The 27447-nt window shown below is 42.4% G+C and overlaps 3 protein-coding genes across 3 annotated transcripts in view; 1 reads left to right on the top strand and 2 right to left on the bottom strand.

The window, feature by feature from the left end:
- The window catches only part of LOC106637909 (cytotoxic granule associated RNA binding protein TIA1), a 539236-nt gene that overhangs the window by 274182 nt on the left and 237607 nt on the right, over positions 1-27447 (bottom strand). The gene's annotated exons all lie outside the window — the stretch shown is intronic.
- Positions 767-1140, bottom strand: LOC111643493 (histone H4). The gene has a single exon (XM_023391452.2). The coding sequence runs from the start codon at positions 1096-1098 to the stop codon at positions 787-789; it is 312 nt and encodes a 103-aa protein (XP_023247220.1). The 5' UTR covers positions 1099-1140; the 3' UTR covers positions 767-786.
- Positions 1347-1769, top strand: LOC111643491 (histone H3). Its single transcript, XM_023391447.2, has one exon. It carries the CDS (start codon positions 1358-1360, stop codon positions 1766-1768), a length of 411 nt encoding a protein of 136 aa, XP_023247215.1. The 5' UTR covers positions 1347-1357; the 3' UTR covers position 1769.

The following is a 27447-nucleotide window of genomic DNA, read 5'->3' as shown; positions in this document are numbered from 1 at the left end:
ATATGAAGCGTAGGAAAATAACAATAGTCGAGCCAAGCCGAAGAGGACCGAAGAGTCACGAACATCTGTAATAAAATTTTCTTTTGTTCTCCAATATTTGTAAAAGTAATGCTAGCGTCGACGACTTTAAGACTCTGACGGAAAAAAGTGCCTTTTACATTTATTTATTTATTTATTTTTTTCTTCTAAGGGTAGTCAACAGTGAAAACTTCAGAGGGGGTATGAGCCTGTCACGCTGAATTGTCTATTTTTCCAACTTCAAATAAAAGTAATAGCCTATAGTAATACAATTTCCGATGTAATTGTAACAGAAAGTTACATGTAATTATTTACAAAAGTTTGTACCACCAAAAAACCTCTATAAATAGTGTTTCAATCGACGGGGCCATGAAAACTTCCATTTTTTGTACAATGACCCATTTAGATGTTAATGTAAACACATGGTACCACTATGTGTATGCGCAGTGGCTCTCTATGTACGCGTACATTAGTGAGTCCATGTGGAGCGGGCAGACACTAACGTGACCAACGGTTATTAGCAGCTGCCTCTCTTAGGAGAGGGGGAACATAGCAGAGTCGTGTGAACGAAGTCGACGAAGCTAACTCGTCGGAAAATATGGCGATTACTCAAGAATATTCATCCTCGTAGATTTTTCATATGATGTTATATTTTAGACTTTTGTTAAACGGAAATTCAACATTATTAACTAAATAAGATGACTGTAGTTAACGTTAAATAGATTTGTGGCCTTGAAAAAGGCCGATTTTTTAACTTTGTAAACGTAATTAACCGCCGAAGCCGTAGAGAGTGCGTCCCTGTCTCTTCAATGCGTAGACAACGTCCATGGCAGTGACGGTCTTCCTCTTGGCGTGTTCGGTGTAGGTGACGGCGTCACGGATGACGTTCTCGAGGAATACCTTGAGGACACCGCGGGTCTCTTCGTAGATCAGACCAGAGATGCGCTTGACTCCTCCACGACGAGCCAGACGGCGGATGGCCGGCTTGGTGATTCCCTGGATGTTATCACGTAGGACTTTGCGATGGCGCTTGGCTCCTCCTTTTCCCAATCCTTTTCCTCCCTTACCACGACCAGTCATCTTGGAACAGTTAGAAGAAAGTTACACTGAACTAGCGGACCTTCAAAGGTACTCTGATGCCGAGTGGATTTCGGGCCCCCCTTTTATGGGCTTCCTCGAAACTCTTCCCTCTCTACGACTGTTCGATCGGCAACGGCCCCCCAAACTCCAGTCTCTCTTTCCGACCGGTTTTCGAGCGTATAAAAAGGGGGCGCTTCCCAGGCTTAAGCCAGTATCATTTTATCCGTTGGACGCCGAGTGTTGTTGTTATTGTGTAGAAATGGCACGTACGAAGCAAACTGCGAGGAAATCCACCGGAGGCAAGGCCCCACGGAAGCAGTTGGCCACCAAAGCGGCTCGTAAGAGCGCGCCAGCTACTGGTGGTGTCAAGAAGCCACATCGCTACAGGCCAGGAACAGTTGCCCTCCGTGAGATCCGTAGGTATCAGAAGAGCACTGAACTGCTTATACGCAAGCTTCCGTTCCAGCGCCTTGTGCGAGAAATCGCCCAAGACTTCAAGACCGACTTGCGCTTCCAGAGCTCAGCCGTTATGGCTCTGCAGGAAGCGAGTGAAGCCTATCTCGTGGGACTTTTTGAAGATACCAACCTGTGTGCGATCCACGCCAAGCGAGTAACCATCATGCCCAAAGACATTCAATTGGCTAGACGCATTCGTGGAGAACGTGCTTAAATTATTCAGTCATTAAACAACCGGCTCTTTTCAGAGCCAATAAAAGTCAACGTAAATTTCTACGCTTTCGTCACATTTGTACATTTATGGTTACTTGTTTTTAAGGGAAAAATGTTACGTAGTTAAAAAATTAAATCTTGGTTAAATATTTACCTTTTGATAGAATCTTTCAAAATTAGCTTCAGAAAAAAAAATCGTTAAAATACATAAGAACAATTTCAGGTGTTTGAACCATAGTTCCGGCGCAAGCCAAGACTCGAGCTTCGCCCAGATGCGTAAGTGCCCCCTCCTCTCATCTCTTCGAGAGCGAGTCGGCCTCCGAAATTCTCCGTTATTTTCCTTCTTCTTTCTCCTCTTATGCCCTTTTGTCTTCTAGGGGAGTGGTCCTCACGGACCTGTCCCATGCGGGGAGGTTAGTTTTTAGTCGGTAGGCACACCGGGTGAATCCGACACTACCACCGGATTAGCTGGGGTGTCTATGAAGATTTTCCCCTCCCCGCTCCATCAAACAAAAAAAAAAAAAAAAAAAAACCATAGATTAATTACTAATAGTACAATGGCCTTATATGGCAAGGCCAGTTTATTAGACCAAGTGGTTCCGAGGAAGAGTATCAAAAATCGGATAACTACGAGAAGTTTCCAATAACTGTATATTTTACTGATCGATTTCTTGAATTATATATATGCAGTGTACTTTTTTTTGGTTTTCAAAAGTTAAGGGTCGTATTACTATTTTTAGATATTTTATGCACGTTTAGGGTGCCTGTACATGAGATACCTGCATTCTAGACTAGCAGACTCGTTTCCATTACAACCGACTAGAGTAAGAGAGAAATCCGATCACGTGACCACGCATCATCACCTCTCTCGGTCACGTGGTCGGATTTCTCTCTTACTCTAGTCAGTTGTAATGGAAACGAGTCTGCCAGTCTCTAGAATGCAGGTATCCCATATACAGGCATCCTTATTGTAATTAAATTTTTTTTAACGACTTCTAAAATTTACTGAAATGTATATTTTATTTATCAAAAAAATATATTTTTCAGTTAATTTTTTTCGATTTTCATTATGGTGATACTCATACCCAACTTTTCTATGCATTTTTTAACAAAGCAATAAGCAAAGCCAAATCTGCTCATCATGAATGGTATATAATATTTATGAGCAAAAGAAAGGTGCCACACGTTTTTGCTTATTTCGTTTTTTCAAATTTTCACTTCAATTTTTTAGAAAAAAAAAAGAAGTTTGTCACGCGCCACTTAAAAAATTCTCTTACAACCCGGATGAAGCATAAAAGTAAGTACTATGCATTTATCAAAAATTTACTACAAAAGCAATAATTTGTTTTTAAATAATTTTAATTATTAATTGAAGCAAGAAATAAATTTTTAAAAGTATAGTTTTACTGTGTATATTACAAGATGGATGTTTGTTTTCAGATAATTTGCAACTTCAACATTTTACGATTTTGATAATAATTGGTATCAAATGGTTTTGGTCAAGAGCGCAGTTTTTCGATAGATGTCAACTAAATATTTACACAACAGAGATGGTATGATTTTTTAAAATCAAATCAACTATTTGCTCTCACAATATTTAGTATCACTACATGTTACAGTTTTATCTTCGTGAAACATCAATATTGTCTCAATTAGTTAAAAATATTGTATAATTTAAATCATGTTTGGAAGAAATTTGTTGTAAGGTATTCATAGTCGCAAACACAATTTCAAAATGAGAACATGAGTAACATGGGTACGATAAGATTGTTGATCAAAGAAATGTGGTGAAAGCCATTCGAAACAAAAAAAAAAAAAAAAAGAGAAGATCGCACGAGATGTACGAGAAAGAAAAAATAACAGGACCAGCGCCCATATCAAGCGATATCCCAATAAAAGCTGCGAAAAACGGAGACGATATCCCGCGTACCTTTGTTTACGTAGTCATAAGATGGGCGAAAAAATTCGCAGTCACCCGTCTACACACACACACACGCTACTCTCAAGTATAGAGTCGTTGGCAATAACCGTAAACACCTGCGCGCTCAAAGAGACTCCTCGTTTTTTGCACTTTTTACCGCACGCGCATTTATTCGCGACCCCCCGACACCCACACATATAAGTATACACTGGACGCGTTTGCTAATAATTTAAAAAAGCAGACACGATTGCGCGAGCCCCAGGTGCGCTTACCCACGCACGAGCCATTCAACCGTGATGTTGGTATATTCTCGTCATATCGCGCAAGTGCTCTCGTTATAGGTGTATTTCACGCGACTACTTATCTCGCGACAGTTCGATCTTTTGTTTATTCGCAAACCCAAACTTCGGTTAGGTTATTTGATCATGTATTATTTGCTTGGGGAGTAAAATTGCTTCAAACCACCCCATCAGCGAGTCATAAGGGTAGAGTTTTTTTTATATAGGCACATTTTTTTTTAAAAGCAATGAGGCTTTAGGCGAACGCTGCTCTAAAAGTGGACAGGTAGCACAATGAAATTCTTGTGGGTGTGCCGACGTACGTGTAGAAACGCGCTCGAAAGACGTAGAAAAAAAGGCTCTCCGAAAACACACCAGACAACAACAAGTCGGGAGTCAGGGGGCAAGAAAAGAGCAACACCCGGGAGAGAGAACAAACGCAGCGTAGAGCAAAAAAAAATACCATGGAAAAAAAAGGCGACACAGCCGTAGTAATTTAAGAGACCATCAAATTGCAGGTAGGTGTGCCGAGAGAGGGACCAGCCTCGGAGGACAAGTGCCAGGCATCCCTGCAGCGAAACGGAAGCGGCTCGCTAAAAATGCGGATGCGCATAACTCAGCGGTTTAATCGCAAGTGCAGCTAGCCCAGGGCGAGAGGGGGGTAAGCGCGTAATGAAAGCCGCCACTGCAGCACGTGAGCGCCTCGAAAAACACTACCGTGGGGGGGTGGCCACCCCTCGCCCGCTCGTCCGACCCCTTGCCTCTCGTCGTAACCTACTACCCTTTGTTTGTGTGTACTGTGTTACACGGGCCGTGCACCGCAGGCTGTGCACGGGAGTGTAATGTGCGAGGGAAGGGGGACTGCAGCGTTGCGCAAAAATGCCTTGGGCTTCATTTTTTGTGATATGTTTCGAAAATTGCTGGGCTGGCGCGTTTTTTGTTGGTTTTTTCCCCTCCCCCGCCCCCTACCACCCCTTCTTCTACCAGAGCGATGAGGAGGAAGCGCTGTACTTGTTAATGCGGTTACATTTTTGTGTTTTCATGTATTTAAAGTGCGCGCCTGTTGTATCCTAAGCATGTTTTGGTCATATTTACAAAAAAAAGTGGCGTTTTCAACATCAACTTCATCCCTCGGCCGGTCACGCTATCTAATATCTTCAACTAACACTGTCGGTGGCTTACATTTTTGGAAAACCCGGAAAATATGCAGTACAGCATAGAAAAAATAATTGGGATTCAAAAGCACGACTTGCGACATTCTGTGCCAAGTGCGCAAAGTACCCGATTAGGGCACAGATTTGACAAATATTTAGTACATGCTACGGTACTTATTTTATGTTTCATCGATTTTTCATAGAGCCATTCGTCAACGAGGTGGGCTCGGTGCGAAGTTTGTACTTCACGTGAAAATAAATTATCGTAAGATATTTTTGGATACGGTTGCGTCAAGTAAGGATCAATCAACAAATAAGAGATCAAGTACGCCTTGCATACTCTGGACAAGTGTTGGGAAAGTACTTTTGTGCAAACGTATCAAATGCTGTATGAATAATTTTTATTTTTTGTAGAGGAACAGCAGCCAGATGCTCGCAGTGCGGTCAAAGCGAAAACTTCCAGCTCGAGTTAGTTCTCGCGATAAATAAGGTAGGACATTCGTCTCCCGAAAAAAAAAGAAACAATAATAATAGTAATAATAACGAAAAGAGAGAAAAAACGTTACTCCAGGGGGTGGGGAATCTCACGTTCTCAGGACTGACGGGCATTCTTGCGGTCGCTGGACTCGTAAACACTCGGCTGGCTGGGCTCCGTATATACGACACGACGACGACGACGACGAGGAGGAAGAAGCGCTTTGCCGTAAATTCGCAAACCTTACCGCTCCCGACCTCCCTTCCGCTCCTTCCTCGTTTTGGACGCCAGAATACGCCTGGACTTTAGGCTGAATTAAAAAGTTTACTTTTTTTTTTTTTTTTTTTTTTTTTTTTTTGGCCCCTTTGTTTAGCGCCCCTGCTGCTACTGGCTGCGACCGCGGAACTGCGGTCGTCCCTTTTCTGGCTTGTCTATTTTTTTTTTTGTTTTTTCGAGCAGAAAAAGGGGAAACACATGCACGCGTACAGTTGAATTTAGAAGTTCTTTCGGGATTCTTCGAATGGCTGCATGGAGGTGCGACTGTACGTGTTTTACGATCGATGTGAAACAAGTTTCTCCAGCGTTGCGTCTTTTGTTTGAATTTTACAATCAAATGGTGATTTTTGGACGCTACCACGTTGTAAGTTGATGATTAAAGTTTTACCGTAATCTTTTAATACACTTTGCTTCTGTACGGAGGAGAATTTGCAAAATTTTTCCTTTAGACGTAACTTGTTATTTTAGAGCTCAAACAATATTTTGAGGGCAGCTACTTTAATTCAAGATAAAGTTTCCGGGCAAGTAATAAGTTAACTAATTTTAGAATTTAGTAATGCGACTTGCCTCTGTATATTTAAGTAATTTGTACTTCAATTCGTGATTATAAAATAACGTACGAGTTACCTTTTTTTCATAGTTATGGGGCATCAAAATTGATCATCAAATCATTGGAGATTCAAGTAATTGTTTGTTAAGAAATTTTTGCACTTCTAAAGAAATGATTTGGTAATGCTGCTAGGGACTCTGTTTTCGAGCTCAACTCGACCGTCAAGCCAGCTCATACCTACTCATGTAGTCAAACGACAGTAATTTAATATTCAGGTGTTATGATAAACAAATTTCCAAGAAAAATTACAGTGACCTCGTCCAAAAGTAATGAAATATTAACACTGTAATACAGAGTGGGGGAGAGAAAAGCCGGTCAAGCCCAGAAAATTTCCCCGTACTTGTTTCGACTTACGAACAAGCAAAGTCCGCTTGGGCCATTAAAATTTTTAAGCAGCTCATCTCCTCCTTAGCCTATTTTCGCTCGATGCGGCCATCGCGGACGACGAAGCCTTGGCGCAACCGCAAGAGAAGTTTTCGCATAAAATTCGCAAAACTCGGCACTCGCTTCAACTTTGAATGTTTTTTTTCTTTTTTTTTTTTTTACTTTTCCCGGGCAAAAGCGCCTTCGTCTTATTGTTAAAAAATTCAGGTACAATAGCACACTGCCGGCTGATGAAAATTCGCTTAATTAGAAGAAAAAAGTTGGTGGCCTCGCACAAGAGGGACACTTTTTCTGAATTAACACCTCTACGGGGTGCAGTGGCACTGAGGAGGGCACACGAGGGTCAACATGAAAGAAACGTGAATATCTCTTCTGGGGAGTGGCATAGTGGTAATGCATTACGTTTCATGATGTACAAGTTGAATTAAACTTAAACTCGAATGACGAAGCTACGAAGGAAAGTTCACTTTGTAACTGCCAATGCGACTTGAGTTTATAAATCTAAAAGCGCCTCAATGTATAATAATTTTGGTACTTTTATGATAACAATACTGTGCACAACTGTTTATGAATGGTAAACAATTTTTTTTTGAAGAATTAAATGCTAAACTTAATGGTAATGTACCACTTATCAATATCCTAATAACCATTGTTGCATAAGTAATTGTATTTTAATGACATTATTGTAACAGCCATAGAAAGTATAGTGTCGTATCGTATTTAATGGTATCAATGAAATTTGGGGCTACAACTTTCTCTTCGATTTCCAGACTATTATCTTTAATTTTTCTAATTATATCATTTGAGTTTATCGAAAATCCGAGTAATATCAATTAGACGTTTTATTTCTTACGTGAAAAAATTGAGCTTACTCGTCCATACGCTTCATAGAGTTTTCCCTTTTAGAGTTTCAGTGAAAGCCATGTGAATCCACATCTGGGATAATTAGAAATTTTCTCCAGAGAGACGAAAACTCCATACTTTATCTATCAAACATCACAATTAGACACTTAACACACCTCATGAGTGTATGAAAAAGAAAAAGGATAACCCTAATCATCCAACCCTTTTACGAAAAACTGGTCGGCAAAGAGCCCCTGCTCAACTAAATCCTCGTTAATTTTTCCGTTTCAGGTGAGTACACGCGCCATTATTGTACACGAAGGCCTCACTCCTCGACTCGTAATTTTCACGCGCACAGAGAGATAGCTTTAGCTACGCTACGTATAGATGTGTATAAGTAACGCGGGTCATGCAACATTCAGCCGAGGGCTGCTTAATCAAACGTAAAAAGGTCCCACGCGATCTCCCTCCTTTCTCTGGCGAGAATTTTTCCTCCTATCCATTTTCTCCCGCCCGCCCTCTGCCCTTCGTCCTTTCCGAGAGTCAAAGGAATATCTTATGAGCGTCCGTGCGCCAGGAAAGAAGCTTGGAAGCGTAGAACCGAGTGTTTCACGGAGGGAGGAGCCTTTTTTTACGCCTCGTATGAAAAAATAAAGCTCGAGCCGATGCTTCCCCCCACCCTGTTTTTTTTTCTACTTGTTAATTAATAAAGTACCCGCTCTCGCATAAAGCAACGATTTTACAGTGTCGGCCTTCTCGTAAAGTTGGCCCGCGCTGGCGAGGTAACAGCTTTTGTTTCGCTTGAAAAAGTTAAAATATCACGAGAAGCTGCGGGAGAAGGCGCGACGACGGGGACATGGGCGACCTCGTGCATTTTTGATGGCTGAGGTGGAGCTGGAACTTTGAGATGCCTATCGAGTGGATTTTCTTATTTTTTCCCGCAAGGTGTTTTTTTTTTTTTTTTTTTTTTTTTTTTACTATTCCTGATCGGGTTTTATATTAATAAGACGAAATTAAAATTAAATACTTTTTTGACGTATCTTTGAAAATGAAGACCATTTGAAAGTTCCCTCTACTTGGTATATCTTTTTGTTTTAAGGGTACAAAGCAGAAACTTGTAAAAGTAGTATTTGTGACTTTGTTGCTGCTTAGTAAATAATATTGCTATCGTTAATTTTTTTTTCTTTAAAATTGTGAATTCATATAAAAAATGAATTTTATTATGTTGCCGGAAGCTGTAAATACCAATTCAGAGACGACGTGTCGTATGAGACTCACTTTTCAAAGATGTAGCAGCGTGACACACACCTATTAAACTCGCCCTCAGACAGTCACGGTCAGAAACCCCCCAGTCCTTGGAAATTACGTATGTACCTACTGTTTTGTACGATAACCAAAGGATCATAAAAAAAGAAAAAAAATGAACACTTCATACGTACTACCAACATAAAAAATTGATACGAGCTGTCTGTCCACGACCCACGCAAAGTTTAGATACGCGAGAGATATGCAGAGGGGGTGGAAACAAAATTAAAGGTAAGATACGAAACAAAAAGCGGAAGGGGGAAAGGTTTAACAAGGAAAAATGGCCAAGCGATTCCTCCCGGAGGATTAAAAAGCTCCTTAATTTCCCCAGCGAGGAGTCGGCCACGGTATAAATACATTACACCCCCCAACACAGCATCTGGGCCCGTGGCTATACACACTCGTGCCCCTCACTTTCAATAACACCCGTCCCGCTACGCTCAACTTCTTTCAGCAGCAACGGCATCTCCAATTTGCAAATTCAGCGGGGGAAGGATGGATTTGTGCCGCAGAAATAAGTTTAGGAAAACCAACCCCCTCCTCAGCTCATCCCTCATCCGGTTTCTTCTCCCGAAACCAGAGGAAGCAAAGCTCTGATTGCGTTTTTCTCTTCTCAATTCGTAATGAGATCTGCAAGACGACCAAGCCGTGGAGGAAGCAACCTAAATTGCAACCTTGCGAATGACGTTACTTGCAATGACAGCTCGTGCCCGTGTGCGTATATTAAAAACACGAGAGCATAAATCTTCCGAACAAATAATTGTGGACTCCCAGCACGAGTTTATTCTGATAGAAGAAGAAAAAAGGGGTAAGCAGGGAGAGAGAAAAGACGTAAGAATCCCAAGCCCACGGAGTGGGAGAGAAAATTCCATCCAGGCCGGATTACCGGGAGCCGTGGTAAATTTTTACCAGAAAATCCTACGGGGGGTGGTGGAGTAATTCCATGAATCTCTTGCATACACTCACAGAGGCAAATGCACGCGCGGCGCACGACTCGCCCCTTCTTATGTTCTCCACCGGCAAGTCTCGCGTGCGCCCAGAGACTAATATCATCCGCAGAGAGCGAAACGCTAAGAATTCCCGTTCTCTCGAAATATTGTAATAATATGCGCGGGTTTGCCTGCCTCGCGTTCTTTGGCTTCCTACCCTCTGTATGTACGGTCTGTGCGTCCTCGGAGGGACCTCCGGATGTTTGGCCCACGGTCCCGTGGATTCTTCGTGGAGTACAAGTGCAGGGGAATGCTTTGCTCTGGTTTTGCCGTGGCGTGCCCGCGCTGGTTTTCTCGTTGTTTCCAGGCTCATTGTCGTTTTGCATCGTTGCAACGCATGAAGAGTCACCGCGCCTGGCAGTCCAAAGGCAAAGCGAAAGGTTGGCACGCGAAATCAACCGGAAAACAAAAGAAGCTCCCAACAGCTCCGAGGAAAAAGTGTGCATCAACACACAGAAACGAGGATTCAAGGTGCAGGAAGAAAGCGAATTAGAGCCAGCGTCGTCGTGTAATTACCCGCTTCGCAAAGGCCTTCGTTAGTGATCACTTGGGGGAGGGGGTGGCTAGCTGCTTTTTCTGTTCCTCCTCTCTTTGTGCGTGAGTACTTTTTTTCTGTTCCGCGAAGAGATCCTGTTTAATCCTGGCTATGAGCCGTTGGCTCCTCTTGTAATCCTTAAATCAATTATGCGACTACTCCGGGGTGCGGGGGAGTGTTTTTTTCCGTAAATTTTCATTTTCCTTGCTCGTTGCATGGAGCCTTGGGGGGTGAGTATCAAGAACATTGTGATTTTTGTTTGCATTGGTTACAACTATAATTACTTTTTATTGTTATCGAATGTATTTCAAACAGTTAATCGATATCAGAGCATGTATTTCGGTTTTTCCAAGTCAATGGGAAAAATGCACGTGCCAACAGGTTTTTCCATAACAAAAATATTTGGCTGTAAAAAATAATTTTTCCACCGAGTGCCGCCTCGCCTCTTTGAAATCAATATTCAGAGTACCTATCAGCAAGATCATTATTCCAGCAAAACTTGGATACGTCACCTGTCTCCAACTCAGAATCGATACAGTGCCGCTTTCCACCGAGTGGCAGCCAACAGAATCTGGAGTCTTTTTCCAAAACACCCCTGATACAGCATCTCAAGAGTATATCCAACAAATTCACCCTTAACTTTCACCCCTCGTTAAACTTGAAAGTCGCAAAAACGAAAACAAAAACCATCCACCGTGATCAGACGTACACACACGCCACAATCAAAGCAAACAAACCCCGCACGCACGCGCTCAATCCCTGAATAATTCACCCACAAGCAGCCCGTCAATGTTTACCCCTTACACCGCGGAAGGTCACTCGGTCCCCAAAGCAGTTTCCACCCCCTCCTGTCAACTAAATCGTATCGTACACATGGCAACAACATACTATAAATGATGCATCCCCGGCAAAGCCTCTAATTAACCGCTGGCAAGATTAGGTAACCAACCACACACAGACGGACCCCACATCAGCCGGCAACAATAACAACGACAGCAACGTCAAAAAGCCACATCGTCGACGGTACGAGCATAACCAGGCGGTGTATTACAACGAGGGATGCGCCAAGTATGCCTGCGGAATACCCTTGAGGTCCACAGGGTCAGTAAGCGTCGCACGAAGAGGATGATAATGGCTCGGGGGCTTGTTTTGCTCCAAGTTGGTGGTTGTGAGAGCTGGGCCAGCAGAGAGAAAGAGAGAGACGCAAGTCCCCCCCCCCCCTGTGCGATGGGATGGGACGGTCAGCTCTTGGACTCGTAAGCACACCTGCAGGTCGACCAACCACCTGGTGAACCAGATATGGCTGAGGCAACGCCTCTGGGCTAGGTGAGTAGACGAGAGAGCTAACTGTGGAGCTGGGGCTCGACCGCAAGCTCGGCACTAGCCTCTAGCTGTTAAGTCTTGGGTGGCTCTTGATGCTTTGCTACGGATGGTGCAGTTGTTGTTGTTGTTGTTGTTGTTATTGTTTCGCCGAGAAAGGGATAAGAAGATGTGCAGTCGGGAGGAGTTGCGTCTTGATTCCATGATCCAGCTTTTGCTTTGACGTTCTTGCACCGTTATACAAAATACGCTTGGGCTGCGATAAAAACAAATGAGCATCTTTTTTTCAGGTTTTACCAGTTGGATGGCGAGAAAAAGGAGAGCTTGGTTCGTTGTTTTTGCTTTTTTTTAAACCAATGTACCAATGTTATTGTTTAGCACTGCATGGTCACTTTGATAACTTTTACAAGTAGCGGAGCGATGTTCAATTGTTTGTTGTTATTTGCGGAGTTGCAATTCGGTCAGATGTGAGTTGGTATGAGAGCAAAGTAGACCCTTTCCAAGTATACCCGCGCTATAGTTACCAATGGGCCTTTTGTACAAATAAACATATCGCGTATTGCACATCCACGTGTGCGTAGCCCAGCGTGACAACAAGCTCCGGGTACAGTGCTCAAGTGATTGCACGACCGCGGGCTGTCTGTCTCCCCGGCCCTGCTGAATAATTGCACCACGAGTGAGCATCTCTCGCGAGTACTACTCCCCTATTGTTGATATCTCTATGTGTGTGTGTGTGTGTGTATGCACACGCGAATGCGCGTATTTCTGCTTGCCGTTGTGGATGTTAGAGAGGGAGGGCGGTATAGGATGGCATCGTTTGTACGAGGCGTTGCGCTCGGGGCTGTTGAAAGTAATTTTCTTGCGCTTTCGCTGTTTTTACCCACCCCCTCCGCTCCTTCCCTCGCTCGGCCGACTATGTATCCTTTCCATTTTCTTGTTTTTAGCGAACGGGAAAAATGGAGCTGCGCTGCCGGGCCATATCGATGCTCGGGTTACGAGTTTTCGTGCACCGATGCGTGTACGTATGTTCTGATGTTGTGGTTTTTTTTTTTTTTTTTTTTTTTTTGTCTCCCGAGAATACAAATATCACGTTGATGCACACGTTAGTGCTATTATGTTTTGGTGATGTTGTTTAAAGTAGTATGACGGGGGTGTTTTGACTGAAGCGCGTTTTTTAGCGCTAATGCGTGGATTTTGGGGTTTGCATCATATTTTGGTTACCTGAAAAAATATGGTACAAAATAATTTGTTTGCTCAATGATTACACAACAATATACGATCGATTATTTAATCAACTGTATTTGATCTCTTTGGCTCTCTCAGTTGCTCTTTGTGATAGAGATATATGTGGAGCTCGAAATGGTATATTGATTTTCTTTTCTAATTTTCTCTTGGATTGAAAAACGAGCTCAGGGTGGTAAAAAATTCTTGCTTTTACAATGCAATGTGTAGATCAATCACATGTATGTGTTATATAGACTTATAAAGTTAAGGTTACGTAATCGATCAGCATAAGTGATAGGCGGAACAAAATAAGAGAAGTAGCTGTAACAAGAAGGAAAACCCATATATGTTTGTAGCTGTTATATAGGGTGACAATGCAGTATTCTAGCATCTGAGATAATTCCTTGAAAATTTTGTGAAAACCCGGTGAAAAGCATTCTTTTGATGAACATCATTTAAAAATCATATTATAGATAGTTAAAAAAATATACGTGTTTCTTAACTACCAAAGGTTTGTTTTTAACACCTTTTTAATCAATTTTTTAAACGAACCACAACTTACAATCACGAAACTAGCGTGACTGTTTTGTGTTTGCATGGTAAATTGATCTAGGATTTTATACACGTTTGTTTTATCAGTTTCGCGGAAAGTTTAATTTTTTCAGTAACATTGATTTAGGGAACAACTACCTGCATAATTAATAACAAAACATGTCAAATATATCTTTGTCAAGTAAGGTACAGATTAAATATTGTCGACCAACCTTGTATCCCAATAGCCCAATTCTCCGTCATCGAAACAGCCTTATCTAGATATTATAAACGATAAAGACCTTATCTGCTCTCCACTGCATACGATTGGGTGACCAAAACCTCCCGAGATGCGTCACCCCCGTATACCAATTATCCAGCAATGATGTACAGACAAACTTTTTTTACGCGCTCATAAATCCCACGGGGTAATCTACATATACACACCGAGACCAGCCAAACTCTGACGGCAGCCGTATATGTTCGCGCATCGCCCCATAAATTGCCCATCGCGACCCAGCTCGACGCATCGAATTTTCCATGCGATTTGAATAAGAGATGACGCGAAAAGCCCGGCCCGCGTTTTACAAAGCGTCGACAACGTGGATCAGAATAACCGATGATACGAGCCTCACGGCGAAATAATACCCAACGACGGAGGGTAGGGGGGTGGGTTGTTGTTACGGCGCGCGGAAAGTGCCAGGGGAGAGGGGCATAACGAGCGCTCATACGCGTCCCACCCGGTGGTATATCGCCAATGCGCGCACCGTCACGTGTAATTATTCGATCAAATGTTTTTGGGAGCCGATGGGGCCCCTGTGGTCGTATACCCGCGTTGCGTGTGTGTATACTCCCCGCTGTTTGGCCGAAAACCGGGACGCCCAGCCCTCCTCGGGTGTTTGCAGGACCTGAACAATGTAAAGATGATTTTCATTCGTGTTTTACCTCTGTGTTGTTATTAATACGGCCTCGATGGTACATTACCGGAAAATTTCGCGGTTGTCGATTCGACAAGCCCATCGGCATCGTATTGGCTCGATGTGTGTTTTTGAAATTCCATCTTTGATCGCGCAACTTTGCTGGTTATCGGAATTGCAGCTTAAATAGGTGGTAACGATTATGGAGAGCTGTTTGCAACAACACGTATTGACACGGGCACGACGTTTATTCACTTTGTCATTTTGAATTTCGATGGTTCTATATGTAATTTTCTATCATTAATAGCTGACACATTCAATATATATTAAAGTCAGGAAAAAAATGCATCAAAAAAACGTTCAAGGAGCTAATATTATACTTATATCCTAAATTAGTTGATACAATCTTAATATTGTTTTGCACGTAATACTATATATTTGAAATCAATTTAGAGACACAATTATAAAACGTTTTGCTCCAACCTCAATTGAAAACGCCACAAATTGGGTGAAGCCTGCAACTAGTTAAATGAAATAATAGCTTCCGCAAATGACATTTAATGAGTACTATACGAGTAACGAAAAAAAAAGAAGCTTTCAACGAGCATGAAAGCACAAAGTATAACTGGAGCGCTTATCCGCATCAAACCAGTAAAAGCTCGATTGATTGAACTTCCCAAGTGAGCCTCATCCACAGGAAGAAAGTAAGACACCCCAACTCGCTTCTCCTTCGTTTCAGCAACTATAAAGAAGTTCAGTGATGAAGGTCCGCCATTGGTCAGACATCATCCAACTCGGGAATTCCTCGTCACCGATCCTCGTCCCTCTTACCTCAAACTGCGCCTTGCCAAGTCCAAACTTTTCATCTCATCGATTTCACGTGGGAAAAGGATCAAAAAACTAGTGAAAAAGACACAGCCAAAGAATACCTACACACCAGCATCAAAGACAACGCGCAGAGTCATGTAAGGATCATCCAGTCGAGTCGAGTTATTTCATCCACGAATTCCCCATAAAATCCGTACGTATCAGAAGGGGGAGGGGGTGGTAGCCCAGGCGCATTTAATAATGCAGCCTCCGGATGTTGCACACTCCACGCGGCCAAAGGGAAACGCGGGCTAAATATTTCAAAACGCATTTCCGCAGCCGCGCGAGGGGCGCGCATACGCGGGTTGCAGTTGGAGAGGGATTCGAGTTACGTGCCCCGTGTTTGTGTGTTTGTATATGTGGATGTATGTACGAATATCCGAAAAAAATAATACACCGAGCTCTCAGCGGGAGCTTTGGCTTCTAGTTGTGTTTTCGGTGCGGAGATTTTTTGCCTCAATCATTGATGAGCCACTGGAGAGAGAAGGGGGTGATGCCCGAGGAGGCGAGCGGGAAAAATTGGAGCTTCAGGAGATGGCTGGCCACGGGAGAGACAAGTCCATTCGCTTTGGACGGCTGCTGGGGAGTGCGGATGGGTACGGCACCCCCCCCCCCTTCCCATTGCCTCTCCGGTACGCATCGAGTATCCATTCTTTACAGTGTTACGGGCTTGGGAAAGGATGTTGGGTGAGCTTTTCACTGAAAAGACTCGTGGTAAAAAGAAGTTTCGCACAACTTGTCTTGCACTTTGATTTTAGAATAGCGAATTTTTCTTTCAGACAACAAGAATAAATGAGTGGGTCGAGTTGCAATCAGCTATGCTTAGGAGTTAGCAACTTAATTTAATAAAATTGATAAAAAATTTTTATTCATCATAGTTGATGTAATTGATGAAAACAATGTGTTATTGGTGGAGGACATGGAGTTTGTGAGTGATATTTTGGCCCTGCAACGTGTCATGAAAATAGTAACTGTTTGAAAGTAAAAAATGATGAAAACAGAAAAAAAAAAAAAAAAAACTCTAGTTACAGTTAATTACTTCCAACGCCGCTGCAGAGTGCAACTAATGCAACGTCAGGAGCCTCCCCAGCAGCGATCCAAACCCGAGCGGCCGTGAACATATCAGGCCAACAGCCGGCATCTGCAGCGCGAATACCCAAAGCGCGGCTTTCCTGTAATTGAAGATACCTACGGCCAAAGTTCCGGAAGATTATTTCGCCACCGCGCGCCTCTCGGGGCTCGCGCAGCTAATCTGCAGCTTGTTTGCCGACCACGTCATTAACCTAATGCCCCTCGACCTTTGAGAGAAATTGCTCCGCGGCTGGAAGCTTTGTCGGCCCCGCGGCTCGTAATAAACGCGATGCCGCGGCTGTTTACGCGCCCGAATAACTTCCCGGATAGCCCGTGTGAGCCAGCTGTCTCTGACTCGGGCTATCCCATCCGCCAGTGCTTACTTTTCCACTGTCGAGCCTCACGTGCGCCGCTCCACTGCGAGACCGCTGTTGCATGGATTTTTCGCCCCTCCTCCAATCATATACATATCTCGGAGCTCATAAGGTTTCCACTGTTTGAAATCTTCGCGCGGACACGGTATAATTACCATACCTCTGGTTGGGCACATTAAATTTAATACGTTATTAGATTAGACATTCATGCCCACGAGGTTTGTTGGATTAGGCGAGTCTAGCTGAGCTTTCGTTTGCTCGACGCGGCTATAAGGTGGCCAGGGGATGCTAAAGAGCCTTAGTGCGTGTATTTTTGGGAAAACTCGACTCTCCCCCACCCCCTTTTTTTCTCTCGGGTGATGTTTGAGGGATCCGGTGGGATTTTCATTCGCCGGTGGGTATTAGCCTTAACTATTAATGTTAAGAAATGGTAAAGTCATTTGTTTGGCGTGATGTGGTATTAATGGCTTGGCCCACGTTTGACCTGTGACTGTTGAGCTGAAGAGCAAATAAAAAGCTGCTGACGATCGTTTGATAAAAGATTCATTCTTACTGAATACTTTTTTAAGCTTTATTGCCAATAAAAAGTACCTGCTATTATAGAAATACCATAGGTTTTATAAATCCTGTTAATTTTTTTTTTTTTTTTTTTTTTTTTTTTTACTTTGGATAGTGACCGTTTTTTGAAAATGATTTTTGTAAACTTATCTCATTCGGGGTGGATTTAAAAAATTTTTTTGGTGAAAGTTTACTCATTTATTTGCTTTAAAAAAAAGTGATTAACTTGATCTATATTGTCGAACGTGGTACTTGTTTAAAAGAACAAAATGACAGCAAGTTAAAGTTCATCTGAACTAGAATCAAAAAGCAAAAAAAGTCCTCAAAATGTTACTAATTAAATTAAACACATATTCGATAGTAAAATTCTACTTGTGTGAGATGAAAAACTTCCCCCAAAAAAATGAAATAAAAGTCGTCTCCATAAGGAGATCCCCAAATAACCTAGTTAATTAAAAAAAAAAAGGAAAAAAATGAAATTGAATACCAACACCAGTTTAATCTTGAGACACGAAATAAATTTTTTTTCTAACCTCCGTGTCAGAGGGAACCAAATGAATGTAATTAATAAGCGCACCAATAAATCGGCCAAACATGAGCGACAGCGAGGGGAGAGAAAAAGCGTGAGGGGCGAGGAAGAAATTAAATTTCCTTATCGACCAGGGCAAAGACATGTCGTGGGGGGGGAAATAATATGCACACGCGACACGGAAAAAAAAGTGCCCAGCCCACGCTGAAACAAAGATGATGGGAAAAGCTCGAGGGGAAAAATGTGTGCATTATACACCGTGAGGGGCGATAAAGCTGCTTGATTAATAGCGCTACTCGAGGTCTTTTCGTGTGCGTACGTGGATATTGGCTCTTTCTTTCTCGTCGTCACACGAATAGCGACATTAGCACACGAGAGGCTCTCGTGCGAGGCATCGTTCATCGTTATGTACGCAACTGTACATAACTTACGCCGAGACTTACATGCTTCTCGGCAATTAAATGGTATGCCTCTGCCATACAGGCCGTATATACGTCACCAACGAGTATCGAGATCATTTTTACTTCCCTCTTTTTTCCTTCTTTTTCTTTTCTATCCAAACGACTCCCGGCAATGCTGCCGCTTCCGTGCTATTTGTTTCTTAATTTTTATGCTTCGTTTAGTACGGTATGGGGTGGGAAAGTGTCCATCATCAGGGTTGATTCACGTGCTGTGGTCGTATAGATACAACTTCCGGCTAATCAAACATCCACGAGTCTTAATCAGCTGCCCAAATCACGTGGTTATGAATTGTTTGTTGGTATGATACGTTATTCCGGAAATTAAGCTAAAATGAAGTCGGTTCATTCATTTCGAACAAAATTTTACGATCAAAGTAACTTTAACTAATATCTGAAAAATTTTTTTTCTCGTCTACTGATTTTTAATAATCAAAAAAAATGTTTTTATCAGAAAAAAGTAGTAAAAGTATAAGGGTGTCAGTATACTATAATCCCTACTTGTATTTTCATTTTCAAGTAATTTTTTTATTTTGTTATTCATCACAATCAACGTAAAATCAAAAAATGTAATTATGTATTACGTATAGTTTTGTATAATGTTAACTGTACAGATCTTTTTTACACTATAAGCTTATTTTACACCGATTTTCACTGTATTTCAATACAATTAACTTTTTTTTTAAATACCACCAAACTAACTACGTGATTTAACTTCACCAAAAACAAAACGAACGAAAATTGCTTTGATGACAATTAATATTTTAATAAAGGATTTTTTTCTCTTAAAACACAAAACGTATTGTTTTGTTAGAAAAAAAAAAAAAAAACGTTCCCAACTGAACCTCTGTAAGCAGTAAATAACAATAAAATTTTCTGTACAAACAGCACGTTACAACGAAAGAAAGAAAAAGTTGTTTAAGCAGCATAAGTTCAAGCTGCAAAGCAATCCACGATAAAAACCGAGCCAGCTAGCAGTCCCGGGGAACGTGTGCAACGGGGGCAGACGTGATTGATTACCGGCCTATCGAGTAGTTCATTTTAATTTTTAATAACCCTAACGTGCCCTACGCGCGCGTTACCTCCTCGCGGCGATGGTCGATATCGCGTCTTGAATTTTAATGAAGAAAAAGGGGGATGTGCGAGAAACGCTGCAGTGGATGGGATTATTACTTTACTGCTGGGGTCACAAAGTAAACGGGACGCGAAGAAACCAAAGGGATTTCCGGTGAATGTCAACATTTTTCACCAGAATCGAAAACACGCACTGGCATCAGTATTTTTTTTCTCGGGTTGGGGCACGAAAAATAATTAATCAACGAAAGCTCAACGAACGAGCAATCAGAGGGGAGGGGGCGTTTTAAAAATGCAGGAAAAATCGTAGCCAAATACCACCAGAGCGTTAAAAATTCGCTCGGCCACTTTATCAAATTGTTTCAATTAATTCTAATTGAACGATACCGCACCACGGGCGCTGCGATCAATTTTCGTCGTACTGGACTCGTGCGCGGTTAATGATAAATTCAATCCGCAAACAAGAGAGAAAATTAAAACGCCCCCTGAATAACTCATACCACGCGCTTACTCCATTTGTTGGAAAAAAATGCGCATGGCCGCAGTGGACAGTAAAAAAAGTCCCAGTAAGAATTATTTTTGAAAAAAGTCAGCTCTTCGATCGATTGGTGGACACAAAAAACACCTCGCAGTGTCCGGTAGGTGGATTTTGAATAGCTGCTCCATTCTCGATCGACGAAGCCGAGAGATCAACTGTTAGGCTGCATCAAAGATTCAATCCATTACTCAACGGAATACCCACTTTAATCTCAAAGTGCAGTGGGGCAGATCCTTCGGGCTTTGGGTGTCGGAGGACGGGTGTGTCCGTAGGTAGGAGGCAATAAGAAAATCTCGGAGACCGAGTGATGGATAATGCCTTTGCTTCTGTGGCACGAGATCGTTATTCTTGGGTGGATAGCCGTTTTGTTTTTATACGTTTTCACACACAACTGCTCCAAAAAATGCGGTTTTTTGTTGTTACTTCCCAAATTGACGCCTTTACAAGAGTAAGTATATTACAGATCCTCCTATAGGATAACTTATTTGTAAACTTCTAGGTAGTGAAAACTATCGATTTTTTAATGCATGGACAACAAAAATTCCTTTTAGTTGGCTAAAAAAATGTTCAGCAACACTTAACTTTTTACATTTGATCTGTAGGAAAAATTTTTTTTTTTCATTTTCACATCATCACCAAAGCACTCATCAGGGAGAAAAAGCTAAGTACAAGATCCCCAACTTTTTTACCGTATTCAGGCTTTTCTTCCCAACCACTCGAGTGTACCTCAGCACGATTATCTTTAATTCCTGACCAGAATTAACGTCAGCACTGCAAAATGAGCGAATTTGGCCAAAGCAAAGAAGACAAAACATTTAAGCTCTGCTCATCCGCGTACGAGTGATTACAGGCGAGATTTACGGAAAATTATTTACGCGAGCAGAGAGCGGCTCGAGAATCATGAGGATTACCATTGCGGCTGTTGGGACCTCGACTCCATGAATTTAGGATGTGCGAGTTTGCGTCGAGAGAAAAATACGATTTCGTGCTTGACTCACCGGATGATTCGAGAGGGATTATAAAAACAAGTGTGTGTGTGTGTTCCCGAAAGTAGAATAGCACTGGAGAACCACGTGTCTTTCGAATGGAAGCATAGAGTCACTTCAGCGACCATGATATTTTTCTCAAAGATGGAAATAAACAGGCCTTGCAACGCGATACCTCTGCAAGCTCATCACCTCCAAAGACCATTTTTCAAATTCATCGCGAGCAAACCGCTCTTTTAATTGCGCGAATAAGCTAATCAACCTCGCCCGGGCAGAAAATAGTCGTTTTTCTCTCTGTGGAAACAACAGGTAGATAACAAAGCAACGGCGTCAGAGTTGCGGGACCACTGAGGCGTGAGTGATTACGTTAATAATTAAAAACAACGTTCGCTCGACGGTGAGACAAGTATGTTCTTTTTTTCCTCCCATACATTGTTCTTGCCACTCGCACGCCGTAGTTGTCGTTTTGTCGTTCGCATTTATCTTTTTCTTCTTTTTTTTTTTTTTTTTTTTTTTTTTTTTTTCATGTAGAGCGTCGAGTTTCTTCGTTGCACCAGCTAGAGCTGCTTTAAAGGTAGATTTTATTAACACTCGATGGAGCTTTTTAAAAATACACGGAGACGCGATAGGCTGCATAGACTGGGGAAAAAGTTTTTTTTTCTTGGTGGTGACGAGGGAGGAAGGATCCTCGAAGTAGGTCGACAGGAAGATTTCTTCCGTGTAAAATAGGCGAGAAAAAATTGTTTTCCTAGGAGAACCGGTTTTCACCGCGGATTGTGCGTGGAGAGCTTTTTTTGTGTACTACAACCTGGATGGATCAAAAATTTGTCAGCTGAACCAAGCCCATTAAATAAAGTAGGCGTGGTGGCAAAATATACTTATCTCTCATTTATCACTCCCACAAGGGGAGATATTTTAAAAAATTACTTTTGTGCGATAATTCTTGTTTTTTTTTTTTCTATAACGATTAAACATACAAACAAAACTTTAAATAGCTTTTTGTAAAAAAGTATAAAATTAATTTGCGTGGTTCATACTTATGTGAGCTGATAATTGAAAAAAAAAAGTGTTTCTCAATATATTATTATTATGTTTTTTTAAGAGTGAAAAAAAAAGTGTTGAAAAAATCTACTCTTTCACTTGGTCTCCTTGACACATAATCTAAGAATAAAATTTTCAAAGTAGTAGGAGTAAAAAATAGCTCTTTGGACAAAAGAAACGCATCTAAAAATATAGCTGCCAACTGTGTCTTCTTTGGTAGATTCATCAATCCCATCAGCCAGAGCGTATAATAACCACAAATTGTCCCACAACAGTAGCGCAAGAACACCGCATCGGCAGGAAAAAAACAGCCTCAAGATTAGCAATGCATTAGTACATTAAACACGGAAAGAGAGAGAGAGAGAGGGACAAAAAAGGGCAACAGAAGCACGCGTTGCCACACAGGCGTGAAAAAAAGGCACTGCCAACTCGGCGATCTCACACCCATACACATCACGTGTGTTTATAATTAAAAATATCACGCGTGCTATGTACACACTGTATACGCTCCACGGCCTCGGTATTATCTATTATGCGGTATTCGGGCTCCCTTTTCCCTCGCGCCACTTCGTGTTCCACCACCGCAGGCTGTAATAAACATAATTAAACTTACGTGACTTATCTGCTGAAAAATGTTGTGTTTGGCATGGCCAGGCAGAACAGTATCTCGTGCCCAGGTCCGTTTGCTCGGTTTCTCTTTTTTAGTTTCAATTTTTTTTCCCCTCTAAAGCTTCCTCTCCCCCTCGGAGCACGTATACGTCGTAGGTGTGACGTACATCTGAGCACGTGGTTTTCCGCGGTACCCTCTGACGTCCCGTTTGCTTTCAGCGTTAACGTTTGTTTTTTTTTTCATTTTTATTTTTTTCATCCCCCTTTTCTTCCCACTCGCACTGTTTTGGCCCTTTTTTTTACCATCGAGTATTTTTCGCGAACGATGCTCCTTCGAGCTTTTCAGTCTTTTTGCTCGAGGCAGCGTCGAGTTGCATTCGCTCTTTCTCACTATAGCGTATCGGAGCGGTGGAATTTTTGGAGTTAAAAACGAGTGTAGTAGGGAGCGCAAATTTAATTAAATGCTATAAAGTTACCGGGTTTTCGAAAAATGGTCACCGAAAGTAATGGGGTTGCGGTTTTCCAATTTTTTCAGAGCCACAATCGTAAGTCAGCAAGAAATTCGATGATATTGAGACGATGAATCAGACACAATTGCATTATTTCTCAAATTTAACCAATAACTCGTGTCATTTGGCTATTGAATGATAATATGATAGTAAGAGAGTAACCTAACTTGCATGTATTTGAAACCTCCTTTTTTGAGTAAAATAAAACAAATTTTCTTTTTCTTAGTTCATTTACAGATTTCATCAAAAGTATAATGTTGGCTTTGATAATGATTTGAGGTGCACATAGTACACAGGGCCATGAAGAGAAAAACAGTAAATCTCAGCGTACAAAAGGTGGGACCAATCACCGAAGAGAGAGAGAGAGAGAGAGAGAGAGAGAGAGAGAGAAAAAAAAACAATGCATCAATGAAACGGTACTCCAGCAACTGGGCTCCGCACGCAAATACCCGACATACCATAATAAAAGATAATTTTTCCCCAAAGTTCTACCCGCACATCCATCGCTCCTCTGGTTACCTATACACCTGAGTGTTCGAGCAACGGCGTTCGCGTGCTGCCGCAACGACTCCAGTATATTAGCGGGCATTATTACGTACACGTAGAGTACAGCGTCGCAGGGGCGAAAAAAATACACGAGCATACGTGCGAGTGGCAGGGGGGGGGTGGGGTGGGAAGGTATGCACGTTTTTCCACGGCGGCATACCAAAGCCCTCCGAATTGCTTCGAGAAAAATTACCCTTCGCGCAAGGGGCGCTTGGAATCTCGTAGTTGTCGCAACTCGCTCGCCGGCTATGCGAAAAGTTTGCGACGTAGTCACGAGGGTGGACGGACCCAGGTGGAAGGAGGGCAGGCGGTCTCACCGTCGGGGTTAATAGAGTCCCATGGCTTCGTGAACACTCGCGCCGTCTCGAGCTCCCTTTTTTTTTACCTCCATCTTCTTCTTCTACTCCTTTACCCTCAGGATTCTTCTTTTGCCTCAATGCTTTGTTTGGTTTACTTGTACAGCCGTTAGTAGAGTCTTGGTAAAACAATTACAATGTCACCAGCGTTTCGTCGATAATCTGATTTTTTTCGTGACGCTTCAAAATGACACCGAGTCGTCAGTACGGCGAAGCGCTAATTACGACAAAAACTTGGAAAATTAATTAAAGCACTGGAAATATTAACTTATTCAATAACCTTATAGTGGCTTTGTCTAAGCTAGAAACGTATACAACTTGTACGCTTTACGGAACAATTTCTTCGTCGGTTGAACAAAGATACAATTCTTGAAACTCATACTTAGCAGGAAAAAAAAAAATTGTTTCTCCATTACTCGTTAAGGAGCCAATCTTTTGTTGGTGGTTGCCTTCAAGGGGTCTCACTCTGTTGGACGAAAAACAAAGCAACGAAACGCGAACGTCAATAAAACGAATGAAGCGAGTACGTGGATGAAAAAAAGCTCTTGGCTATACTTTTGCTTATTTCATATACGGAAACTCGTATTAAAAAACCCAACGCATAACCCCCGATGACGGAACCAAGCTGCCATTCGCACGTACACCCATGAAACTTTGGGCTCGACGAGCCGCTCGAAAAAGCGTCCATCACCGCGCACTCATACAGCAGCTCGGCACACACAACTCGAGCGAGCGGCTCCTCATGCGCGCGGCGAAGTAAAACGTTAAAAGTTGCGAGTTATCGTGACACGCGCCCAGAGCGACAAGCTCCCTGCGAGAGAGAGATACGAGGGTCTTTTGCCAGAACATGAGAGCTGCTCGAGCGCGTACACGTGTATCCCAGCAAAAGGCCTCGGGGGTAGGGTGCACGCGTATATATTATATACACAGTTTTGCCAAACCGAGTTTTGCACTGGCGTAAGTTGCGCTGCCGGTAACTTTGCATCAGTTTCGAAATTAGAGGAACGAGCTGTTCCAGTCGGATCTCTTTTTCTTTGAGCGCAGCCGGCAGGTGGAAAGGCATATACACACTTGGCGGAGCTCGTATTGTGCGTATGGCTTTGTTCTTGTCTTTCTCGTGTACGTGTGTATTTTCCAAGACCGACTGACAATGGTTGGGTGGGAAAGGAGATTTTCCCGAGTAAGAGTGAGATGTTAATAATTTTGAGCTCGACTTTTGGGGAGGTGCGCTTCGGCCACGCCGAGTCGGATACATGGGCTCTTAATTAAGCTTGGGAGCTGGCTTCATCAAGCTCGTAGTGTTTTCCGACGGGGTACGTTCTCAAATTGGGATTTTTTTTTCGGAAAATTGGGGAGCTTTGAGGTAATTCCAGGAATTGAAGGTTTAACTAAAAGTTCTTTCATTTTAGATGACAGCTACAAGTAAAACGGAAATAGATTTGCTGACGAGTATGCTGCCTCATTGCTAGAATACTTTTTTTATTACAAGATTTCGGCAAGCAATTACAGACAAACATCTAAAACGGTATACGAAGCTTATATGGATAAAAGCTCATTTGAGCACTTTAATTTGGACTTAAATTTTTCATTAATTTTTTTTTTTTTTAAGTTGCGAGGAAAAGAATAGAAGAAAAATCGATAAATCCTGAAATGGGCGTACAAATTATCATCTCATATTCGGTCACTCGTTAGTTTTAGTCACGAGTACTGATATAAATGCAACAAAGCGTTTACGTGACTCCGAGAGATGCCACTCGTAAGTATAAAAGCCCTATGGATGTGCCATCAAGATACAAATTCCCACATCTCATCTTCATAGGTGATTGAAAGAATAAAAAAAAAAAACAAAAATAAAGGAACCCATTACAATTTCTATGGCGGAGCATGTACAGAGCACTACACCTGTCGTCTACCGAACAATTTCCACTGTCAGGGTTTCGGGGCGCATGCCGTTCCGCACGTACGTACGGAAAAAAATGCGGCGCGTATCAAACGTAATTGTCAGCTCTTACGCAATCTTGGCGAGGGAAGGTAGAGGAGCACGCGAGTGTTCCTTTTTTTATTTTATTTTATTTTTTTTTTCAGTCATACAAAAGAAATGAACGCGACGTGACTGAAATGCGCGTCGCGGCGCTCGAAAGAGAAAATCGGCTGTCTGTCGCCCGCACGCGTGTGTGTACGAGCGAGCGCCGCGCGAATCAGATTTGCGAGGGGAGAGGACATTTGCATCGGTTCGCTGCTGACAGCTTGTTTTAGCCTCGTTATGCCTACTTCGAGAGTTGGTGGGCTTTTCGGGCCTTCACTGCAGCCTTCGACGCTTTCGGCCCCGCTCGGCATTCGCGTCCAACTAAGGATGCTGTGTATGTTTTGTTTTCTTCATTGGACCCACGAATTTTTTTTTTTGATAATTTGTATGGTGACTGTTGTCCATGTTAGATCGAAAAATTAAAGATTAGAATTAAAAGTGCCACAATCACATTTGTTCTTTTGTTGGCACTACTATAAATTAGTATAAATTAGTACTACTGTAAGATAGTATAATTCAATGATTGACTGCGAGTACAGAGCAAAAAAACATCATAGGTATTGAAATATTTCAATTTTTCTCGTTAAAGGCTCTAAGGACCCAAAGATTCATCAACCAAGCAATTTTCATAAGGGTTAATTTTAACATTACTACTGTGTTGAAAAAACGACATGTACATAGCAAAATGTCTCGATTTTGCCAATCTCAAAGTACGATCGCTCGGAAGCAGCATAGGAGCCCAAACTCCAAGGCACTACCATCTGGCAGAATAAAACACACCCCCATCCATATGCAAAGTGAACAGGTACGGCAACAGAGACTCGAGCTGTTTGCTCGTCCGTCGGAGGCTCATCCCTCGAGCACACACGACATAAAGATGTCGAGCCGAGCTTATCAGATGCCGAAAATGCGACTGAGCAAGGAAAATTAATCCACCCGATCCTTCCAGTCAACAGTTACGGAAGCTCAACGTGGTACCGAGTTTTCATTTTTTCTTCATTGTTTCGCACACAAATAAACACACGCGCTCGTGCAAACACCGGGTGTGTTTACGTGAATTTTTCAAATCGCCAATCCAACGAGCTCATACAGCGCTATATGGGCAAAAAAATACGAGCACTACTGCAAAATAAGAACCGTGTAGCAATCCTCCCTCTGAAGCGACGGTATTGACTCCCTTAAATCTTTCGCTCCTACGTGCGATCGAGGAGAGATTTGAGGGAAGGTGTGCCCTCCCCGTCCTCTAGTCCGCGCGTGGAAGCAAAAATATTTATCATCAATCTGGGGAATAATGAAAAAGCAGTACGAAGGAGACGCGACGGGAGAAAGATACACGGGTATAATGCGAGCGAGGGGCCGAGGTCGTTGTTGGAAAA

Source organism: Copidosoma floridanum, unplaced genomic scaffold, assembly GCF_036245765.1.
Source record: "Copidosoma floridanum isolate Cflo_tuat_1 unplaced genomic scaffold, Cflo_Japanese_pri ptg000021l, whole genome shotgun sequence".
Classification (NCBI taxonomy): domain Eukaryota; kingdom Metazoa; phylum Arthropoda; class Insecta; order Hymenoptera; family Encyrtidae; genus Copidosoma; species Copidosoma floridanum.
This window is presented reverse-complemented; position numbering and strand designations above follow the sequence as displayed.